This window comes from Phalaenopsis equestris, unplaced genomic scaffold (assembly GCF_001263595.1).
Source record: "Phalaenopsis equestris unplaced genomic scaffold, ASM126359v1 Scaffold000137, whole genome shotgun sequence".
Classification (NCBI taxonomy): Eukaryota; Viridiplantae; Streptophyta; class Magnoliopsida; order Asparagales; family Orchidaceae; genus Phalaenopsis; species Phalaenopsis equestris.
In genome coordinates, this window is record NW_018164579.1 from 132,162 (window position 1) to 152,955 (window position 20,794).

The 20,794-nt window shown below is 34.2% G+C and overlaps 1 protein-coding gene across 5 annotated transcripts in view; it reads left to right on the plus strand.

The window, feature by feature from the left end:
* The window catches only part of LOC110021654 (probable ADP-ribosylation factor GTPase-activating protein AGD14), a 43,751-nt gene that overhangs the window by 10,108 nt on the left and 12,849 nt on the right, over positions 1-20,794 (plus strand). For 4 of the 5 annotated variants that reach the window (XM_020720226.1, XM_020720227.1, XM_020720228.1 and 1 more), the window contains exons 3-11: positions 3,712-3,773; positions 3,879-3,966; positions 4,057-4,118; positions 4,193-4,301; positions 4,426-4,887; positions 5,973-6,401; positions 6,512-6,676; positions 7,495-7,599; positions 7,700-7,783. In XM_020720226.1, the coding sequence (XP_020575885.1) occupies positions 3,712-3,773; positions 3,879-3,966; positions 4,057-4,118; positions 4,193-4,301; positions 4,426-4,887; positions 5,973-6,401; positions 6,512-6,676; positions 7,495-7,599; positions 7,700-7,783 (1,566 nt within the window). The remainder of the gene's footprint in view (positions 1-3,711; positions 3,774-3,878; positions 3,967-4,056; positions 4,119-4,192; positions 4,302-4,425; positions 4,888-5,972; positions 6,402-6,511; positions 6,677-7,494; positions 7,600-7,699; positions 7,784-20,794) is intronic. The other variant, XM_020720230.1, reaches the window with a different exon arrangement.

Here is a 20,794-nt window from a genome sequence, read left to right on the forward strand (position 1 = left end):
TCCATCGTCTCCATCATAATCAATCATGCACATACAAACATTAAATAAAAATATCTTTTTTTAATAATAAATATTTATATCTCATTTGCATAACAATCAATATACTTATAAATCATTTAACATTTTTGATAATTTAAATAATACTGTTCACACATATCATTTCTACAGTATGAACAAAAATTACTATAATTCAAAATCTCGAGTTTATAGTAATTTTAATATAACCAGTGATAGTACCAATAAATGCATTTGCTCTAGAAGAAATAAATATTACTATAGTATAAAATATGAGTATTCATCATGATTATAAGTAATTTGTTATTTGATTTTCATTGATGTTAACCCTTCTAAAATTGATGCCTATAATAAACATGGGTATTAAAAATTAATTTATTGTTTAAAATTTTTACTTTATAGTATTTAAGTGTTAAAATTTTTTATTATTATACCTTAAATAATCCTAAATAAATATGTATGTAACGTGTGTGCGTGTGTGCGTGTGTGCGTGTGTGTGTGAATAAAATATTTATGGCGCTTTCGCTCGTGTTTGCGCTCTGCTAGGGTTTTGCCATGGCGATCCCTGGTTATTATTCCACTGTATCTCTTCGTCGATCAAGATCTACTCTTTCGATTTCGCCATTTCCATCATTTTCACTGTTGTCGCCATTGTCGAAGTGCGTCTCTGCTGCTCTTGCGTTGTCTGTCGTCGCTGCTCGTGCGTCGTCTACTGCGTCGGGCTCAGTCGTCACGCTCGGTACTGGTTGCAGCACTTTTCAGCTTTCAGTTTCTAGCTTTCTACGCAATCCGAAACCACTGTTTGAGCAGGTCGGTCCCTCTTCTTGCTGCAGTTGGTTTCCTCCCTCTTCTTGCTGCAGTTGCTCTAATTGTTAATTTTTCACTGCCCGTCAACGCCTTGCCTCCTGCTTCAACCGGTGATGGCTTCAGACAGAACTTATGCTGTTGCCCTTGCGGGTGTTCACGCCACAAGTACTCCTAAATTGTGTTTTTTTCCGCCTTCCTTTGCATTGGAGGAGGGGGCGAGTTCTGTTACATCAAGAAATTCGGTAGGAAGAATGAGAAACCAATCATCTTTTTTACTGAAGCCAAATGTAATCAGCTTGCTTCCTCATGTCGTCTGAATTTGGTCGGAAATTTTTTTTATGGTCATCTCAAAATGGAGCTTATTCGTAAGGAATTTGAATTTATGCACCTTGTTAGGAAATGAAAAATTAGACTTTTAGATGGGCGGCAAATTCTTATTCAACCTAACAATGAAGAGAATTACACACGCTTTTTTGCTAGAAGATTAGTTTGGATTGATGACAGAGCAATAAAAATTTTGAAATGGTATGTGGATTTTAACCCACAGACGGAGCCACCAACTATTCCGATCTAGATTCTCCTCCTTGGCTTGAAATTTCATTATTTACTCAAGAAATGTTGTACTCTATTACCTCAACTTATGGTAAGCCACTCAAAACGGACGTTCCTACTTTTAATATTTCTCGTCTATCTAAAGTCAGAGTACTTGTTAAAAGAGACATTAATTCATCCGCTTCTGAGGAAATTTGATTTGTTTGACACACAACTCCATGGATATTGACAAAAGGTAGTGACTGAGCCTTTTTTCTTATATTGTTCAAACTGTCGTATGTTCGACCACTCCAATTCTCAATGCCACCATCTACCCCCCCCCACCACCACCTTCATGGATATTGACAAAAGGTAGTGATTGAGCATTTTTTCTTATATTGTTCAAACTGTCGTATGTTCGGCCACTCTAATTCTCAATGCCACCATCTACCCCCCCCCACACCTCCAAAAAAGCAAAGTGCTCCGTCAAAGCTCCCATCCCTTTAGAGCCTCCCATTGTGAGGGAGAGGGAGATTCTTCAAGACCCCAAATGTCCTAGAACCTATCACAGATATTACAGATGACAATACTTCTACTGCTTCACTACCACCTCATCAGCTCGAGCAAGATGTTAATGTTACTCGGGCTCATAAGGATCATAATAAGCAACAGCCCACACCTATACTTCTACTGCTTCACTACCACCTCATCAGCTCGAACAAGATGTTAATGTTACTCAGGCTCATAGGGATCATGATAAGCAACAGCCCAATCATCGGATGAGGAATGACAGATCTACACATCGAAGAGGAAGAAGAAAAATGGAGGCCTGTCAATCATTGGATGAGGAATGACAGGTCTACACATCGAAGAGAAGGAAGAAAAATGGAGCCTACTTGAGCTCAGGAATTTGATGGATTATACTTTGGTTACTCCGGAGAGCTCAGGAATCTGATGGATTATACTTTGGTTACTCCGGGCAATGATACTCACCTTACCGATTTGTTAGCCGGCTCACTTTCGAGGACTAGATACAAAGGAAGAACTAAAGTGAGACTTCCTTAGCACTTTTGCTCCATTTTATAGCTTTTTCGTTTTTTTACCTTTATGTATCTTCATTATTTGAGTTTGTGTGTGTTGTATTGTGTGCGTTGGACTTTCTTTTAGACCCTTTCATACAACCTTTCTGTATCTTTTCTGCTTTAATATATTAGCCCGTTGGCTTTTTCTAATATATATATAGTTATGAAATTTTTTTTAAATATTTTAATTGAGCTTATTAAAATCATCTTATAATTTTTGGTCCAACTCTAATCACACGTACCACTACTTCCCGTGAGCTCCATCTACTGTGCACAATAAAGCTTCTCTACACACGAGAATTGAAATGCACGCACGAGAGAGAGCTTCTTCCTCTGCATCCTCCTCTAAGACTCCCTCCTTACGCTTCTCCTTCGCGTCGGGCCACTTGGACGCTATCCTCTTTGCCCTCACACGTCACAAGCGCATCTTCCTTGCTTCCTCGTCCTCTGCATGATACCGACGCCGGCTCCACTGCTTGACACCGATGCCACCTCAATTTTGATCGAAGCACGGGAATCCTTGGCTAGCGCTGCCATCTCCATATGCGTAGTTCGACTCTTTAGGTAAGTAGGTAGCGATGCTTTATACAGCCAAATTGCCTCTTTGAATTCCGACCCCTCCTCGCTTCCTCTCCCCTCTATCAATGTCCCTACTGCTCGCTTCATCTTCTTCGGCTCTTTGCTTGCCTAAATCTTTGCTTTGTCTTTTTCTTTTGCTCAGCTCTTCAATTTGTCTCCCCCGTGTAATAAAACGGGATGTTACAATGACATAAGCACATTTTAATGAAGCTATGGATTTTTTTATTTTCTTTAATCGAACTCTCCATTGGGTGATAAAATTCAGCATTTTCCAGAAATTACAAACATTTGTCAGTGTTGATTTCAGTAACTGGTGCATGGTTCACTTTATATCCAAAATTCAATGCTTCCTACCCTTAAGTTAATTTTGAAATTAGCAGGTAGTATTGATTATGAAGGCTTTTCTAGGAGTTGTTTTGGTCGTTTTAGATGCTTATTCTGGAACCTAGGGTGATTAAGTTGACTGAGCTGTTTGAACTTGAATTGTTTAGCTGCATTTCTTGGTTCTAAATAAAACGTTAACAGCTTTGGTTTTCTGCCGTCACCTGTGGTGACTATTTTTATTGTCTTATGTACTTTTTCCTATCAGGTTGTTAGATGCTTGTTTTCTTTATTATTAAATTGAGCCATCTTATTATCTCGTGAAATGGTTTGTTTTGGGAATGGTTAAGAGATTTTTACTGAATTTTGCAAATAGGGACCACAATATGTTTGCACAAATTTCTGGACTTTCATTTGTACAAACTGCAGTGGGTTACAGTAAGCATCTCAATCTCTTTACATATTTGGAATATCTTCATGGTAGATTTCTTTTACTATATTAGATGTCTAGTAACTCTTATGCTAATTGAATCTTTGTCTTAGTCGAGAGTTCACTCACCGTGTAAAATCAATATCCATGGCCAAATTTACATCCCAGGAAGTTAATGCACTTCAAGAAGGGGGTAATGAGGTATTTTTATTTATTCATATTTGATACTGAGGCTCTTTCTCCATCGGCAGCATTCTGTTCTTTATTTAACATGAAGTTTCTTCTGTACAGCGTGCTAGGGAAATTTTCTTCAAGGATTGGGACCCTCAACGACACTCTTATCCAGACAGCAGGTTGTTTTTTATTTCTACTATTTTTCTCTTTTTTCTGTAGTATATGAAAATTTTATTCTAGTATTTGGTGTCAGCCATCTTGATAGGCTCAGAGATTTCATTAAGCATGTTTACGTGGAGAGAAGATATGCTGGCGGAAAAAATATTGATGGCCCTCCTAGGGTGAAGGTGGTTCCTGAATATGTATTATATATAAGATCCTTTATAGAACATGCATTTCATTATGAGATGTGGACATCGCCAATTTTTTGTTACTTTTCATTTTCTGTTGCCATATTTGGAAGTTAAATCTGCATTGATTCTACAGAGTGAACAAGAGGACTATGATGAAAACAGAAGCTCCAATACAGATCGTAGCGGTTCACGAAGTCCGCCATATAATGATCCATATGAACGCCGATATGGTGAAAGGCCTGGTTCTACTGGAAGGAATGATGATAGAAACTCTAACTCTAGCTATGAGGCAAGAAGCCCTAGCTATGATCAAGGCGGTTATAGGATTCCTAGCCATTTTGAGTTGAGAGATGAGATGCACCGAGATGATAAAGCTAGAAATGAAGTTCAAAGTCCAAAATCTTCTGAAAATAGAATTTCGGATGGATTACCAAAGCCTGGAGTTTCTGACCATCAAAAAGGTGCATATATTTCAAGTCCTCCAATGGTGCGTCCTGTTAGAGATATATTGGGTGATAATGTCCCCTCTCTTCGGGTGGGTGAGCCTCCAAAGATGAATGGTGGAAAAGTGCCGAACATTCCTTTAGAAAAACAGGTTCAATTTTACTTTCTTATTCAAAGATGAATCTGTTGTATTTTGTTGATGTGTTTAGTGGTTAAGCATGTGTTTGCATATGGCTGCTGCAGTTTTCTTGAGTACATTGAAGCTATCTTTCTGAATAAACTGTGGCATTCATCTTATCATCTGCCCACTTGTGTGATCTACCATTAATATCTATCATCTGCGGCGGTTCCTGCTTTGCATTATATAAGAATAGCTGGATATGTCATCAGTTGTCATGATTAGACTTCCTTTCTCTTGCTTTCTCTCTCTCTCAACTCTTTTGTAAGGGTTATTCTTAAGATGGTGCAGCACTTTGGGGAACAGATTTGAACTTGTGACATCCTTTCTTTAGAGAGCAGGACTACTTTAATTATTGAATTCCTTGGTCGTTAAAGTAAGTCAACTAAGATCATTTTTTATGTCTTGGGCATGTTGTATAAAAATGATATTAATTTATCATAATTAAATGAATATATGATACTCAATAGGACACAGTGGAGAAAAATGATTCATGTAGCCACTTAGTGGGATAAAGGCTTGTTGTTGTTGTTGAAGCATTTATGTCTTTTAAGTATGCCTTTTACTGAGCATGAATCAAATTTATGTTTTTCGCATTTGAAATTCTTTGTAATATTCACTTTATTTGGTTTAGAAGTTGTTCATCCTCACCATTAACCTTATTCCTAACTATTTTACATCATGAATTATTCTGCTTTCACTTTAGTTGAGAGCTACATGACCTCTTATTCCAGCTTGTGCAAGTTCTTGTGAATAAATTCTACTAGGTTTACTGTGGTCTATCTTTTCTTTTTTTCTAATTCTTTCGTATTAATTTTTTTGCAATCTTATTTGTGCATCGTCACTATCTCTACGATGTTTATCCAAACTATGCAAGACTTTTTGAACTTTAATAGACTCTACTTCATAGTTTGTCTATCATAAGCATATCGTTCTTAAACCTTTCTGAGTTTATCCCACATTCATCCTTTATTTAGGTTCATTATTTTGTATATTATAACTATTAATTTATTCTTTGAATTACCATGATTATTATGAAATTTTATTTTTCTTGCCAGAGCTCTACTTTAAGTTCCAAGGGGCCTAATGATGAGAATTCAGTGGAGTTGAAGAGGGTAAATCTGGGAAGTTTAATCGACTTCTCTGCAGACCCTGAGCCTCCTGTTGCTGGTGTAGCACAGGAACCTTTTGCTCAGCAAAAGATCTCTACACCTGCTAATAGTGGTGGTTGGGCATCTTTTGATGTTTCTAGTCAGCAGAAGGCTCCAGAGGCAGCTTCAACTTCAGGGGATTTGGAAACTGTGTTTGCACAACTGTCGATTCAAGCACCTACAACAGTTGTTAACTCTGCTATATCACCTGCTGCAAGTATCGACTCTGTTTCCATAGCAAATAATGGTGGACAATGGCCACTTGTGTTCCCAGTTGCTTCTAGTCAGCCAACCAATCCACTAGTCCATACACTTGTTGGTTCCTTAAACAACCCGGTAATTTTTTTCAATCAATTTATTTTTACTGGGTTATTTTGTGCATCCAGTCGTTTTTTATTTTAATTACTGGAATTTTAAATTGTAACCATGAAATGTTTCTTTTATAGGTACCTGCTCGGCCGGCTGCTCCATCAATTCCAGCAACTGTGCAGGGTGCTGTGGCTGTTCTTGACGGCCAAACTTCTAGCTCTGTCATGCATCTGTCAAACAGGCCTGAAAACTTTCAGAACCCTTTAGAGGCTAAGAATAGCGGAAGGAAAGAACTACCAGCGGTAACATTTGTGTAAACTATATTTCATAAAGATTAGGGTTAGAGTAAATTGTAATTAAATTTCTACTGTTTTGACCCACAAAATGTTTGATTCTCAACTTTTGAAAGTTCATTGTTAGGTTCCCTAGTTTTGAAAATTTTCATCTAGACCATCCAATTTACTAAAAAGATATATTTGCTGATTTTGAGGAATTTCTCACAAGCACTCTGATGAAAACTTTATATAGGTCTTTACTGCATTATCGTCTATAATTCTGTTGTTTGATTTGTTCTAAAAATGCATCAGGGCGGCAGCCTCCAATGCCATCTTTCTTATCCCTCTTTAGTTATCTTGCAAGATTAGAGTTGATACCCTTGACTTTCTATCATTTTCATGATTATATGATTTGGATATGTTCATTCTCTTCCCATCACTTTTTTGTTATCTATTATTTTATTTTATTCTATTTATTTTGTTTTTTTAGAATAAGCTACGTTGTTTCCTTTCAACTAACTGCCCACTTACTCAGCGCTTTGCCATGAAGCATTCTCAAATTTGTTAGTCTTTCTTCCACCCATCCAGTTATCCATTTCTGAAGAATGGTTGGTGAGTCACAATCCCAACCCTTCTCAAATTTGTTAGTCTTTGGTTTAGAAATTTTTTATTTAGAAAATTGTATGGAAAATTTATCAATACTTATTGCATCTAATTGTGAAACTTTTAAAATATGGAACCAACCAATTATTATTTAACTCGAGCTGAACGGTCTTCATGTAATTTATTCAGAATCTTATTGATGATTCTTTTGGAACTTAATTGCCTTATTTTTATGCTTGCAGGACCTATTTACTGGGTTCTATCCAACATCACCTGTTTCATATCCAGGGTGGAGAGTTGGACCACGCCATGGCATGGTCTACAACATGCAATATCCTGTCATGCTGGTGCGCATTAATCTTGCATTTGATCCTCCATAAGAGTGTTAATTAAATATATTCCAGTCATTCTTGTTACCTAATATGATATACATATGGTGCTGCTCAGCAACCTGTGACGACTCACAAATACCCAGCTTCAATGAATCCATTTGATCTTGCTAATGAGTCAGTTCCAGTTCCCAATCCTATGGTATGTCTAATCCTCCAAGTACCTTTTTTGCTGCGAGCATGAAAGGTATAGACATGCTTATGAAACAAAATTTCTCCCCATAATTAGTTAATAGATAATTTTTTTTTTAAATGTCTATTCTGACATTTAGTGGGATTAAGGCTTTGTTGTTGTTGTTGTTGTCTATTCTGACATTTTTTTACCATATATGAACACTTAGAATCTGCCAAAAAATTCAAAATTTTATGACATTTTTATTTTATATCTGGCATAAATTCTTTTTAATTTAGATATGTTGGTAGTAGGGCTTCAATGAGCTTATAGAAAAAGATGTCATTGTGCGATTGCCTTTTTTGTTGATTATTGGTAAAAAAAAAGGAAAAGATTCATTGAATGAGCATGAAGTGCATCCCCACGAGTCTAGTGGATTGCTTGTGATTTGGTATTTCTCCAGATGATCAGTGTTGAAATCCTATTTTCCACCTTTGGCATGCATTACCCGAAAATGGAGAGAAGTGTGAGAAGTTGCTTCACACTGAAAGTTGAAAGAAATATTTTCTGAAATTCTTGTTAGTTGTCTTGTCATAAAATCTATAGGCTTTCATGTTCCTGAGCCCCATAGTTATCAAAATGTTTTTGTTCATGACTGAAGAGTTTGTTTATTACTTATGAATGATCGCTGCTGAATTAGTAGTGCGTTTCTTTGAAATTGTTGTGATTGGAATGCTCTTATGGGATATTTGGTCACCTGTCAGTAGACGTGAATATGCTATGAAATCTGTATAGGTATTATTCTTTTATTGAATGATTTAATCGTTCAGTCTAGATCTTATATTGAATCTGTATAGGTATTATTCTTTTATTGAATGATTTTGTCTAGATCTTATATTAAGTTGAGCTCAAGTAAGCTTACATAAACTTGAAATTGAAAATTTTGATTCCTAGTTGAATTGGAATCAAGATACTTTTTGAGCAAGCTAATTTACTTAATTCATCAATTTTGATTGACTCGAACTGGGTTTTTAGTGGAATCAAACTTCAACCATACACAAAACTATGTTCTTTAGATTCAGAAATCAGAATAATGGTGCCAAGCACGGACACATATGGTGTTGCAAACACTGCAACAAAATAGAATTGTAAAAATAGGACACACTTTGCTATTTGATATATTATACTCTCTTAAAAATTATTAGCATAAAATGTTTAGTTATGATATTTGGTATTGGCATTTTCTATTAAAGACATCATACATTAAAGCATAATATAATATACTTTACACTTGAAGCTTAATAATACAAGAGAGAAATAAATATTTTAATAACAAAAGAAATTTCCTACATTATTAGTATTAGTCATCAGCCATTAAATCCAACTAAAACAAAATACACACATTTTAATAATAACATAAGAAGCTTGATAATATATTAATTTCTAATTTTACCAGAAAAAAAAAATTAAAAAAATAAAACAAATGAAATTATAGTTGGGGTAAAGTGAAGGCTTTTAGGCTTTGTCTGGGGGAGCTTCTTCTTTTAAAAATATTTTTTTTAAAAGCAAAAGTTAGAATAAAATGCGATTTAAAACGATAGTTGCAAATGTAATATTACCATTTGAATAAAAAAAAATTATGTGCTTTTTAACATTTTTACATATATTTTTTAATTATGAATGATTTTACTAACCTAGGTATTAAATTATAAGGAAAATTACATGCACAACACATGGATTTACTTATCTCACACCTACAGTTTTATTTTTAGACACATCACTTTACCTATGGATAAAAAGATAGATTTGACTATTAAAAAAGTAGTAATGAGTGCTATTTTTCATATTGTGCTTTTTAATATGAAAGTTTAGTGTGAGATCGGTAAATCCATAACAATTGGATGCCATGTATGTAAATGCTCCTAAATTTTAATCGGGTCATAGAAACTATGGTAGATCGGTAATCAGAAAAATTCAAGATGATGGTGATTTTTTTTTTTTTTTTGACATTTTCTATGAAGGGCAGCTGTGTGTGAATAAATTTAAGGGTATAGTTGAATTTTTTTATTATAAAACCACTAACAACACATGAAAAGCTCCGATACATTTGGGGTGATAAAACAATAAAAAATATGTTTGGAAAAAATGAGCCACAGCGTAAGTCATGATGCTAAAAAATTAAAAAAGTTTAAGGCTTCTCAAACAAGGCCTTAGGCCGCTAGCAATAGCTAAAATACCCGAGTGGGCAAGGGTTGAAAGATTTGGATGCTAGGGCTATGAGAAGGATTCTTATGATCGGCTTCTCAAACAAGGCCTTAGGCCGCTAGCAATAGATAAAATACCCGAGTGGGCAAGGGATGAAAGATTTGGATGCTAGGGCTATGAGATGGATTCTTATGATTTATTGTTATGGTTAATGCATGATAGATGTTGAAGAGCTCTAACTATGTGAAGCTTTTAAGATGGCACACCATTAGTGGTGATTGACACTTTTTACGATGTTATTTTTAGTGATATAAAACCTTTAAAAATAGTGCTAATGGAAACTTCATAAATTGATTATAGAAATACCATAAGGAAGCTAAAAATAATGCAACAATTAAACAAATTAATTAATGAAAAGGGATCAATAAACATGTAATGTGGATAAACTAATATAAATACTGGATAAGTAATCTGTCATAATATAATTTATTATACTAAAGTATCTTAGCGAAACACTCGTTGTTGGTCTAATTATGATAAATGATAAAGAAAAATGAGTTTATCATTATTAAGCTCAATGTGAAATGATTAGCTACTCAATTATGCTACTCACACAATTCTAATTATGATAAATGATAAAGAAAAATGAGTTTAGCATTATTAAGCTCAATGTGAAATGATTATTCATTAGGATTATATTACAACAGCGTCCAAAGAATCATAGACTAATAATAATTTTGAAATAAATAAACTATTGTAAGAATGGCTATTAACAAGTTGAACATGATTACATAACTACTCAAATAAAGTTAGCACAATATCATTTTAAAACATTCATTAAATTAACATTCCAAGCGAGAACAATATTAGTAAAATGAAATCTAACTGCAGGAAGATTAAAACTATATATATTTATGGATATCAAGCTATTTACGTTGATTGGCCGATCTCAAGGCAAACTTGTACACTTAGTTTCAATTTATGATTCCACTATGAAGTTTTCCTTGCAAACTTCTTTCTTAGTTGTGAAGAAAGACGACACTGTTGCTTTCCTTCTAGATGAGTGCAATTATACCTTATAATACGCAAGTATAACTTTTTTACAAGAAACTATGTTAATTAAACTTTTGTGAAACTATATTCCCCTTCTAATCCTTTTATATAATTCCCAAAAAAATTAAATATGTAATTAAAACTTTTAAAAACAAACAAAATACGTACCAATAAAAAAGCTTATAAGCCATGTAAAATATATTACCAATAATGAAGAACTCAAAGAAAAGATTTGGATGAACACCTGAAAAACCTCTTGAAAAATTTTATTTAATTTACGATAAATTCTCAAATAAGTTTATTATTTTACTTCATTTCATAAAAAAACATCTCATATTTATATAGCCTCCCAAAACTTATCCCAAAAAATAAAAATAAAAAAAAAAACCTTAAAACAAATGGCCTGAAAATTGCTTATCAAAAGGCGGCCAATGACTAATATGAATTCTCCCAATAGTTCTTCAAGTTAAATTTTATTAAAAATAATAATAATCTTAAACAGTATAATACATGCAATTTTAAACAAAAGTATGTTATGCAATATATGAAAGCAATTAATATTTTATAAAATATAATATATTCATTTTAATTGAATGTGCTATGCAATATGTTAAATAACGTGTGAAAAATCAAAGAATCTAATTGAATAGGTATTACACATAAAATTATTAATTATAAGATGATTTATTCATTAATACTAAGATTTATTGAATTTTTAAATATATATATTTGTGTGTGTACTTGCGTGTGCATGTGATAATAATTTTTAGTTTGTGTAAAAGGTTTAGATCTATTTAAAATATTCATATATATAACATACTTTTTTAATGAATATGGTTTAAGCATACTTGTTTTGGAAAATTGGATGCTATGTATGACCTATGTAAAATAATATAAACATGTTGAAGAATAACTAAAGTAAAAAACATTAATGATATTTGAATCAATACTTTATACTTAATTGGATGAATATTTAATAATTGTTCTTTTAAGCATATTTATACAAACTTAATATATATAATAAGATATAAAGAATCAATTGAAATTGTTATATATGTAGATGATCATAATACTTGTATATCCGAAAGAGCCCAAATTCAAAGCGAGTTCACTTGGAACTAATAATAATCACCATTGATCACTTGCATTGGGTTTGAGGATTGTTCACACAGGCTTAGTGGAGCGCTTGCCCAAGCTTTAGGTCTCGACAAAGGAAATTACACTTTCATTGGGTCTGAGGACTATACATTACCTCAAATTTTTTTTTGCCTTATAGTGTCATTGAGGATTTGAAAACACTTTTGCACATGAGAATTTAGAGCCAAAGAATGTATGAGAAGGGGAAGTTGCCTATATCAATTGGCTGTTGGGGTTTTTTGGATTTTTACATTCACTCTTTCAAAAGGTGAAGGTTTGCTTGTTTAAAAGAGTACAATTGTATCTGAATTTGGATGCAGACAAATGTAGTTTCGATTTCCTTTTTTTTTTTTCTAAAGACATTTAAGTGGGTTTCTTAAGATTTGATTTACTATTTTTTGCTTATCTGCTAGTTTGTAGATGAATCATATAACTTTCATACGGTCTTTTCAAAGTGCTAAATAATTTAACATCACGATCATACATATTGGTTGAAAGAATGCTTTCTAGATGCACAATTTTTTAAAGAACAGTTAAACAATGTGAGGAGCATAATAAATCTTGGAGTAGGGTAGGACATGGGGCATAAAAATTCAATTGTTTTCTTGAACCATGCGAGGCAGTCTTAAAATAAAATTTATCGATAAATATTCTCAAAATTTGGATGCAACTGGTAGGCCAATGCATTGGTTAGATTTTTGTTCAGTGGGTTTGCTTGTTTATTTGTCATATATTTGACTACTATCTTTCAAACATCTACTTAAAACAAAGGCGCAAAAAAATTACTTTAAATCAAATATATTGCTTTATCTTTACCAAAATGTTTGACAACAACTCCAAAATGTAATTCAGAACTTAGGAACTCCTTAAGCTAGATCTAGGGATGCAAAGATGTTTTCTTCGATACTGTTGTCTGCTAATGATAGAGAATGATCCTTGCAATTTTAAAGATTTATCCAAGTGCTCAATATAAATTAGTTAAAATCAGGGCAATCAGATAGTTTATCAAGTTTGTTTTTCCCTAATTTTTTTACTTCTGAAGAAGAGATAGTCAGTGTTAACATTTATAAGACATCGACATGTTTATTCTTAATTGCAGGTTTAATCATGAGAATTAATGAGTAATTTTAGAGAAATTAGACCAACTTGACATGTTTATAACATGATTTTAAATTTGAGGGCATGATGACCAATTAGACCAACTTGACATGTTTATAACATGATTTTCATCTGGCATTGATAAATTTGAGGGCATGATGATGTAAAAGTCAAGAAAAAAATTATATTTTGAAGGTATTGTCGCTAGAATCTCACGATTGTATGACAACATAAAATTTTCTATTGTATGTTGAACATCACTACTTTGTTTTGTTCAATTTGTCAATAAAGAAAGCTGCACTACAAATCCAACTTTGGATGCATTACAAGTCACCCCAAAGGTCTAGAGAAATCATAAAGCCTAAGATGGCAAAGTTCATCCATATCTTAAGTCGATCTATTTCTTCTTATGTGATTGTGTTCTAGCAAAGTTTATCTAATTTCAACGGATCAGTGCTATAATAGTATTATCTAGACTATAGAAACTTCTTGCCTTGGTGGAACTCTTAGATGCTGACTAGTCTATTGTTTTAATTTGACTGGGCTACACTTTTTTTTTCTAATAGTGGACTTGATAAATCTGTCAAAAAATAATTTTAGTTTGTAAAGTATATTTTTCCTTAAATTGATACATAATTTCTCGTTTCTATGGGTCTCTACAATTTGTTTATGATGTCACGTTATTTGTTTTACTCGGAATAATAATTAAGATATCATCAATGTATACAGCCATGAAATTTTCTCTAAATGGCATAAGCATAGTATTCTGTAAGCAAATGCATGTGTTAGTGGCATTTGTAAGTGCAAAGTGCATGGGCAACAATTCATACCATCTATCGGTGCTCTTAGAAGTATTTCATTCATCTTTAGATCAAATTTTGACTTGGAATAGCACCACTTAAATCAATTTTAGAGAAAAATTGGTCTACTAAAATTAAATCTAACAGATTGTCCAGTTGAGAAATATGAAATCTATACTTTATAGAAATTTTTTTTATGAACCAAGTATCAACACATTTGCAATGTTTCATTATTCGTACAAGTTAGTAAGGAGGGGACTGTGCAGTGACTCTATATATAAATTTTTCTAAATAATTCCTCAATTTTTTCTCTTGATCTAACTATTTTCTTTTATTATGATTCATTCTGTAATGGGGAATGTTAAGATGTCGGGGATATGAAATTAATTCATCAGCATATTGAGGTTTTAAGAGGTTGTAGTTCATCTAATGCAACACATTAATTTCAGTAGAGGGTTGAGACTACTACTTACCTGTGACTCTCATCAGAATCAACAGTAACTATTTTACATGCAAACAGTGAAGGTTGGTTGTATCAGAAAAGTCTTTTCTTAAATTCTAAATCCTATAAGCTTTATTTCAGGAGTCAATGAGAAGTGCAGAACATAAGAGTTGGACTAGAACCAGAAATGGCAGAACTATCTGTATCTGTAGGTTAACTCGTCATAAGCACTTGAAGTTTGGCTCCTTTTTTGATAGTCGGTTTTGGCTGAGTAACAAAGTTTAACTTATGAGGTATTATAGATAGTATTTTCTCAGCATGATAAAAATCAGTTTGATGGTTCCGTTCTTATGTTTAAAAATGTAAGTATTTCTCTATCTTCATGGATTACACTCAAATCAGATGATTAAGGTCATCCTAATAAAATAAGAGCAATGTCTATGAGGACGTGTCATAATATGTTTGATATTTTTAACTACTGATCTTGATGGTAGCTAAACATGTGCCCGTGACCCAAAAAATGTGAAGAGGTTTTGGGTGAGGTTTAATTTTTAGGTTGGCACTAGAAAGAGTGAGAGTTGAGTTAACATTCATTATTCTTCTATTGTCTATGTTTAATTTACACCTTTCTAATTTGTATGTAACATACATACTAAAAATGTTCTTCTTTTTTCAGTATCTTCTACCTTTATCTGTGTGGCTGGTGTAAGGTATCACATCATTTTAATATCAGGGTCATCTACAAACTCCAATTCTTCATTAGATTATATGGTGTTATTATAAACTTTTTCTTGTTCTTCATTTACATCTCAAAATAAGACTTGGTCTTTGCATTAAGTTTGTATACTTCTTTTTTATGACATTTGAAATAAATTATATCTTTAGTGATTTTAGAGTTGTTTTTAATTGGGGCTTTGGGCAAATAGGATAAAGTGCTATGTGGGGAGTATAGTAGTAGACGTAATGGTTGAAATGAAACAGGATTGATTTTTAACTTTCGAGATGGAAGCACACTTCTTCTATTATTGAACCAGTAAAATATAATGAAAATCTGAAACAGGATTGATTTTTAACTTTCGAGATGGAAGGAAGCACACTTCTTCTATTATTGAACCAGTCAAATATAATGAAAATTTTCTAATGCTTTAGGGTTAAACAGTTCGACCTCATGTACTGGAAGTTTAAGTTTAATGACAAATTTGTTGCGCTGTTAATCATTCTCAGCCTAGTCAATTTTAGAAATTAGGTGGTCAAAATGTTCAAATCTTTAGTTATAAGAAGGCTATGATGTCTACAAGTCAGAAGTTGACCATGTTGTTTTTCATAATGATGTCTATGATAATATTTGATTTTAAGTAATTCATTCATCTTTACTTGTGTTAGTTTGCTCCAGCTTAGTCTTTGTTCCTTGGTTAATGTGTTTGTTCAATAAATTTCAGCTTGCCTAACCAATTTCCTTTTCACAAAATTTATTTTTTTGATTTATTTTTTTAATTTTTTGCCCATCAAAGAATTCATTTATTTGAACTCACCAATTTAAAAGTTTATATTGATCATGGATTCCATTGTGAGTAGCTGCTTCACTTTTAAGTCTCTGAGAGGAATCACTAAAATCATCAATGTTTCTATGAAAGTATCTCTTCTACCTCTATTTGATGTTGGTCTCTTCTACCTTCATTATATGATTGCGGTTATTTCTACTTCCATTTTCATGTCCTTGATCTAAGGAGTCTTTATCATCTGCTTCTAAGAGTACATGATGATTTGGGCAGTCCATGGGCAGGGTTTCTATTGTTCTATAGGTGATTCATTAAAATTTGCTTTTGATCTTTTAGCGTTTGCATTTAAGCTTTATTTTCTTCATATAGATATTTGATTTTGGTATCATTTTCATGAATTCCATGGTTAGGGTATCAAATAGTCGGATCAAATTCTAAATTTTATCATGAGCGATGGATTTATGTGACATGAGATGATTTTAAATTATTTGAGAAAGGGATGAGGGAGTTGATTTGTAGATGAGCATGAAAAACCAAAATGAAACTTGATGAAGTGGGAGTTAGAGTTTTATTTCAGTTTATATGTCTTGGTATTTGTGTTTCAGTTTATTGTCGCGCCTCTATATTTTAGGGTGACATACTTGAAGTTAGGAGAGTCTAGACTCTATAAATTGGGGCTGGTTTGTGTGAACTGAGAATGGAGAGTATTTTGATTAACTGTAAAAACCTCCCATATCCTTCTGGGTTAAGAAGTGCATTTCGTATACTGGAGTGGCGCCCATGTGATGATCAACCATCATTCATTACAATTTATGCATTGTTCCCTTTCATGGGATTTCGGTCCAAACTTTTTCCTGTTTTTTAGATTTATTGAAGTTTAGATTTCTGTTTTACCTTGTTTCCGGTATCATCTTGGTATCAGAGCACGATTTTCGCACATCATTTTTCTTCCTTCTCCGAGTTCTTGCACATTTCATCCATTTTCTTTTCATTTATTTTTCAAATTTCTCCTTTCTCTGGAATTACGTCCAGATCTTTTATCTTGTTTTTTCTGAATTTTGGTGGCTGCAAGAACTTTGCTGTTTTCAGTCCAGATTTTCCTGGATTTGCACTCCAGGTTTTCCACGGTTTTGTTGTCCAGATTTGCTTTTTTCTATCCGAATTCCAGTTCTTGCAGTTTTGCACTTCCACTTTTCCAGAAATCTAGTTTTTTTCTTTTTTCCAGCAGGTTCTTGCGTGCTCTAGCCTCAATTCTCTGCTGTCCAGCCGTGGTTTTCCTCTATATAGCTTGTGGAAGATTGCTATTGGGTACCTGCAACCCTGTCTTTCGTTTGCAGACTGCTCATGTTATCCTTGTTACAGGGAAGATTGTTTTATCACAATTTTAGCTTCAGAATTCTTGGGTTGGAAGAATCTGTTGCTGTGAATTCCAAATCTATAGATCAATTTCATTTTTGTCGTGAATCCTAGTTCTGTAAATCGGCTCATGGATTTTCTTAGTCTATCCCTGCATTCATTTGTTGTTCTTTCTCCCAATCATGTTGCTAAGAAGGAATAATGTGCCTCCAGCCTGAGATTTGGTTGTGGAAGGAAAGCAACAAGAAATTCATTGTCTAAAAACAAGACTGACACTTCTTGAAATTTGAGATATTGAAGGACATTATATTGAATCCGGAAATGAGGTGATCGACAATGAAGGAGATGACCCATTCCGTCAAAGAGACTCCTAGTGGTGATGAACAACCTCTATGTATGTTGATGCGTGAAAATCGAAGGAAACCTCCAGATTTTTTAATAAAATTAACCTTCCTGATTTTGATGGAAGATTGGATCACGATGAATTCATCAATTGGCTATATACAATTGAACAAATTCTGAAATTCAAGGTGTCACAAGAACATATGGTCAAACTAGTGGCAATCAAATTGAAGAATAGTGCCTCTTATTGGCGGGAAAATTTGAAGAGGACTTAGAAAAGAGGGGAAATCTGAGATCACGTCGTGGACCAAAATAAAGAAAGATATGCAACGAAAATTCTAACCCGAGCATTAACTGCAAGAATTCTTTATCTGGCTTCATAAATTTCATCAATAAGAATTATCCGTGGAGAAATACATCACTGAATTCGAACTGTTGGGGCTGAAGTGCAGTCTTTCTGAGCCCAAAGAACACACTATTACAAATTTTTGTAAATTTCATCAATAAGAATTATCCGTGGAGAAATATATCACTGAATTCGAACAGTTGGGGCTGAAGTGCAGTCTTTCCGAGCCCAAAGAACACACTATTACAAATTTTTTGATGGACTACGACCATCTATCGCTAATGTGGTTCAACTCCAACATTTCTGGATGTTACAGGACGTGATTAACTTGGTGGCGACGGTTGAAAAACTACAAACTATGGATAGGAACACTTTAATGTATTCCTACCAATGATTTGGGGTGGTTCCAACAAATCAATCCACTTCAGGGCTCAGGCCGGTGGTCGAAATGCTGAAAACAATAGCAAAACTGTTGTCCAACTGCAAGGGATTGCTACCACAATGAGGGAAGGAATTACATCCGGTATTCAATGCTTCAAATGTCATGGGTTCGCCTTGTGATAAGACGTATCCCAAGTTTTGAACGATCTTCCAGTAAGGTTTTGTTACAACATAACATCTTTAGAACCCGGTGCACATTTCTGGACAAAGTTTGTAGCCTTATTATTGATAGTGGAAGTTGGGAGAACGTGGTTGCAACAACCATGGTGGGGAAGCTTGGGCTAACTACTCAACCTCTCATCCCTATCCCTACCTCACGTGGCTCAAGAAGGGGGCTGAAATTTAAGTCAGTTGACAATGCCTGATATCGTTTTCGATTATTTGGAAATTTTAAGAGCAGGTTTTATGTGATGTAATTTGTATGGACGCTCGTCACATATTGCTTAGTCGGACTTGGCAATATGATTGTCGTGCAATTCATGACGGATATGCTTACACTTATTCTTTTATCAAAGAGGGAATTTAAACTACTTTGTTGAATATGAAGGAGGAGATTCAGGCGTGAATTGGAATCAACACTTTTACTCCCGTGCATTTGATTGATCTTAGGGAGAGAGCTATAGGGTACCTTTTGATTATAATTGAGAGTTCCAGACAACTACCTGCAACACTTTCTAAAGTGCAGGGATTGATGCAACAATCTGGCGTCACATTTCTGGCTGAGGTTCATGCAGGATTGCCTTCTATGAGAGAGGTTCAACATGCCATTGACCTTGTGCTGGTTTGGTCATCCCCATTAAAGCCTGCACATAAGATGTCTCCAAAGGAGCATGAGGAACTTAAACACAAAGTGGATGAGCTGAACCACAAAGGCTTGGGGCAACATGGTGCTAGCCTGTGCGCGGTTCTGACGCTCTTGGTTTAAAAGAAGGCTGGATTTGAATATTTAATGTTGTAAGATGCTTGACTCACCAAAATTAACATACCCGGAGATTAGAACAACTCCATCTTTCAACGACTCTAAGTTTCTTGTTCATTAGGAATTAAATTATGAGGTTGTTCAATATGAGCGAACCTTGCCAAACTTCGAAAGGATGATGCGAGAGCAAGATTTTGATTTCAATATGTGGCTTGATATATGTGTTTCAATTTGTTGTTGTGTCTCTATATTTTTGGGTTGTATACTTGTAATTAGGAGAGTCCTCTATAAATAGGGGTTGTTTTGTATGGACTGAGGATGGAGAGTATTTTGATTGGTTGTAAGAACTTTTCCCGTATTCTTCGTGGTTAAGAAGTGTATTAAGTATCCTGGAGTGGCACCCATGTGATGATCAACCATTTTTCATTACAGTGTATGCATTCATCCCTTGGGATTTTCAGTCTAAACTTTTTCTTGTTTTTTGGATTTTCCAAAGTGCAGATTTTTTATTTACCTTGTTTTTGTTATCATCTTGATATCAGGACACAGTTATGTTTTCTTTTCATTCTTCGAGTTCTTCTGCATTTCATCCCTTTTCTTTCTATTTATTTTTGAGATCACCTTTCTCTGAAATTTTGTCCAGATTTTTTTTCCTGTTTTTTTCTGAATTTTGGTGGCTGCAACAACTATCATGCTGTTTTCTGCCCAAATTTTCCGGGATCTGCAGTCCAGGCTTTCCACAGTTCTGCACTTCAGATTTTGCCTTTTTTTCTCTGGATTCCAGTTCTTGCAGTTCCAGTTATCTAGAAATTTGTTTTTCTGGCTTTTCTAGCAGGTTGTTGCGGCTTATGGCTGCAATTTTCCTCTGTTCAGCCGGGGGCTTCCTCTATGAAGCCGATGGTTTCCTCTGCTATCCAGATTCTCTGCTTTTTTGGCCACAAATTTTCTCTTTCCAGTCGTGGGTTTCCTCTGTACAACCTGTGGAAGATTGCTATTGGGCATCTGCAGCCATGTCTTTCATTTGAAAATTGCTGATGTTATCCTTGTTACCGTGAAGATTGTTTTATTGCAATTTGGGCTTCAAAATTCTTGAATTGCAAGAATCTGTTGCCGTGAATTTCAAATTTATAGATCAATTTTAGTTTTGTCGTGAATCCCAGTTCTGTAAATCGGCTCAAGGATTTTCTTAGTCTATCCCTGCATTCATTTGTGATTCTTTCTACTCCCAATCATGCTGCCAATGAGGAATAATGTTCGTCCAGCCTTAGATTTGGTTGTGGAAGAAATGCAATAAGAATTTTGTTATCTACAAACAATATTAGCGCTTCTTGAACAGAGAAATTCAGAAGTATGTCAAAATGAATCAGAAAATGCGTTGATCGGGGAGAAAGAAGACAACCTAT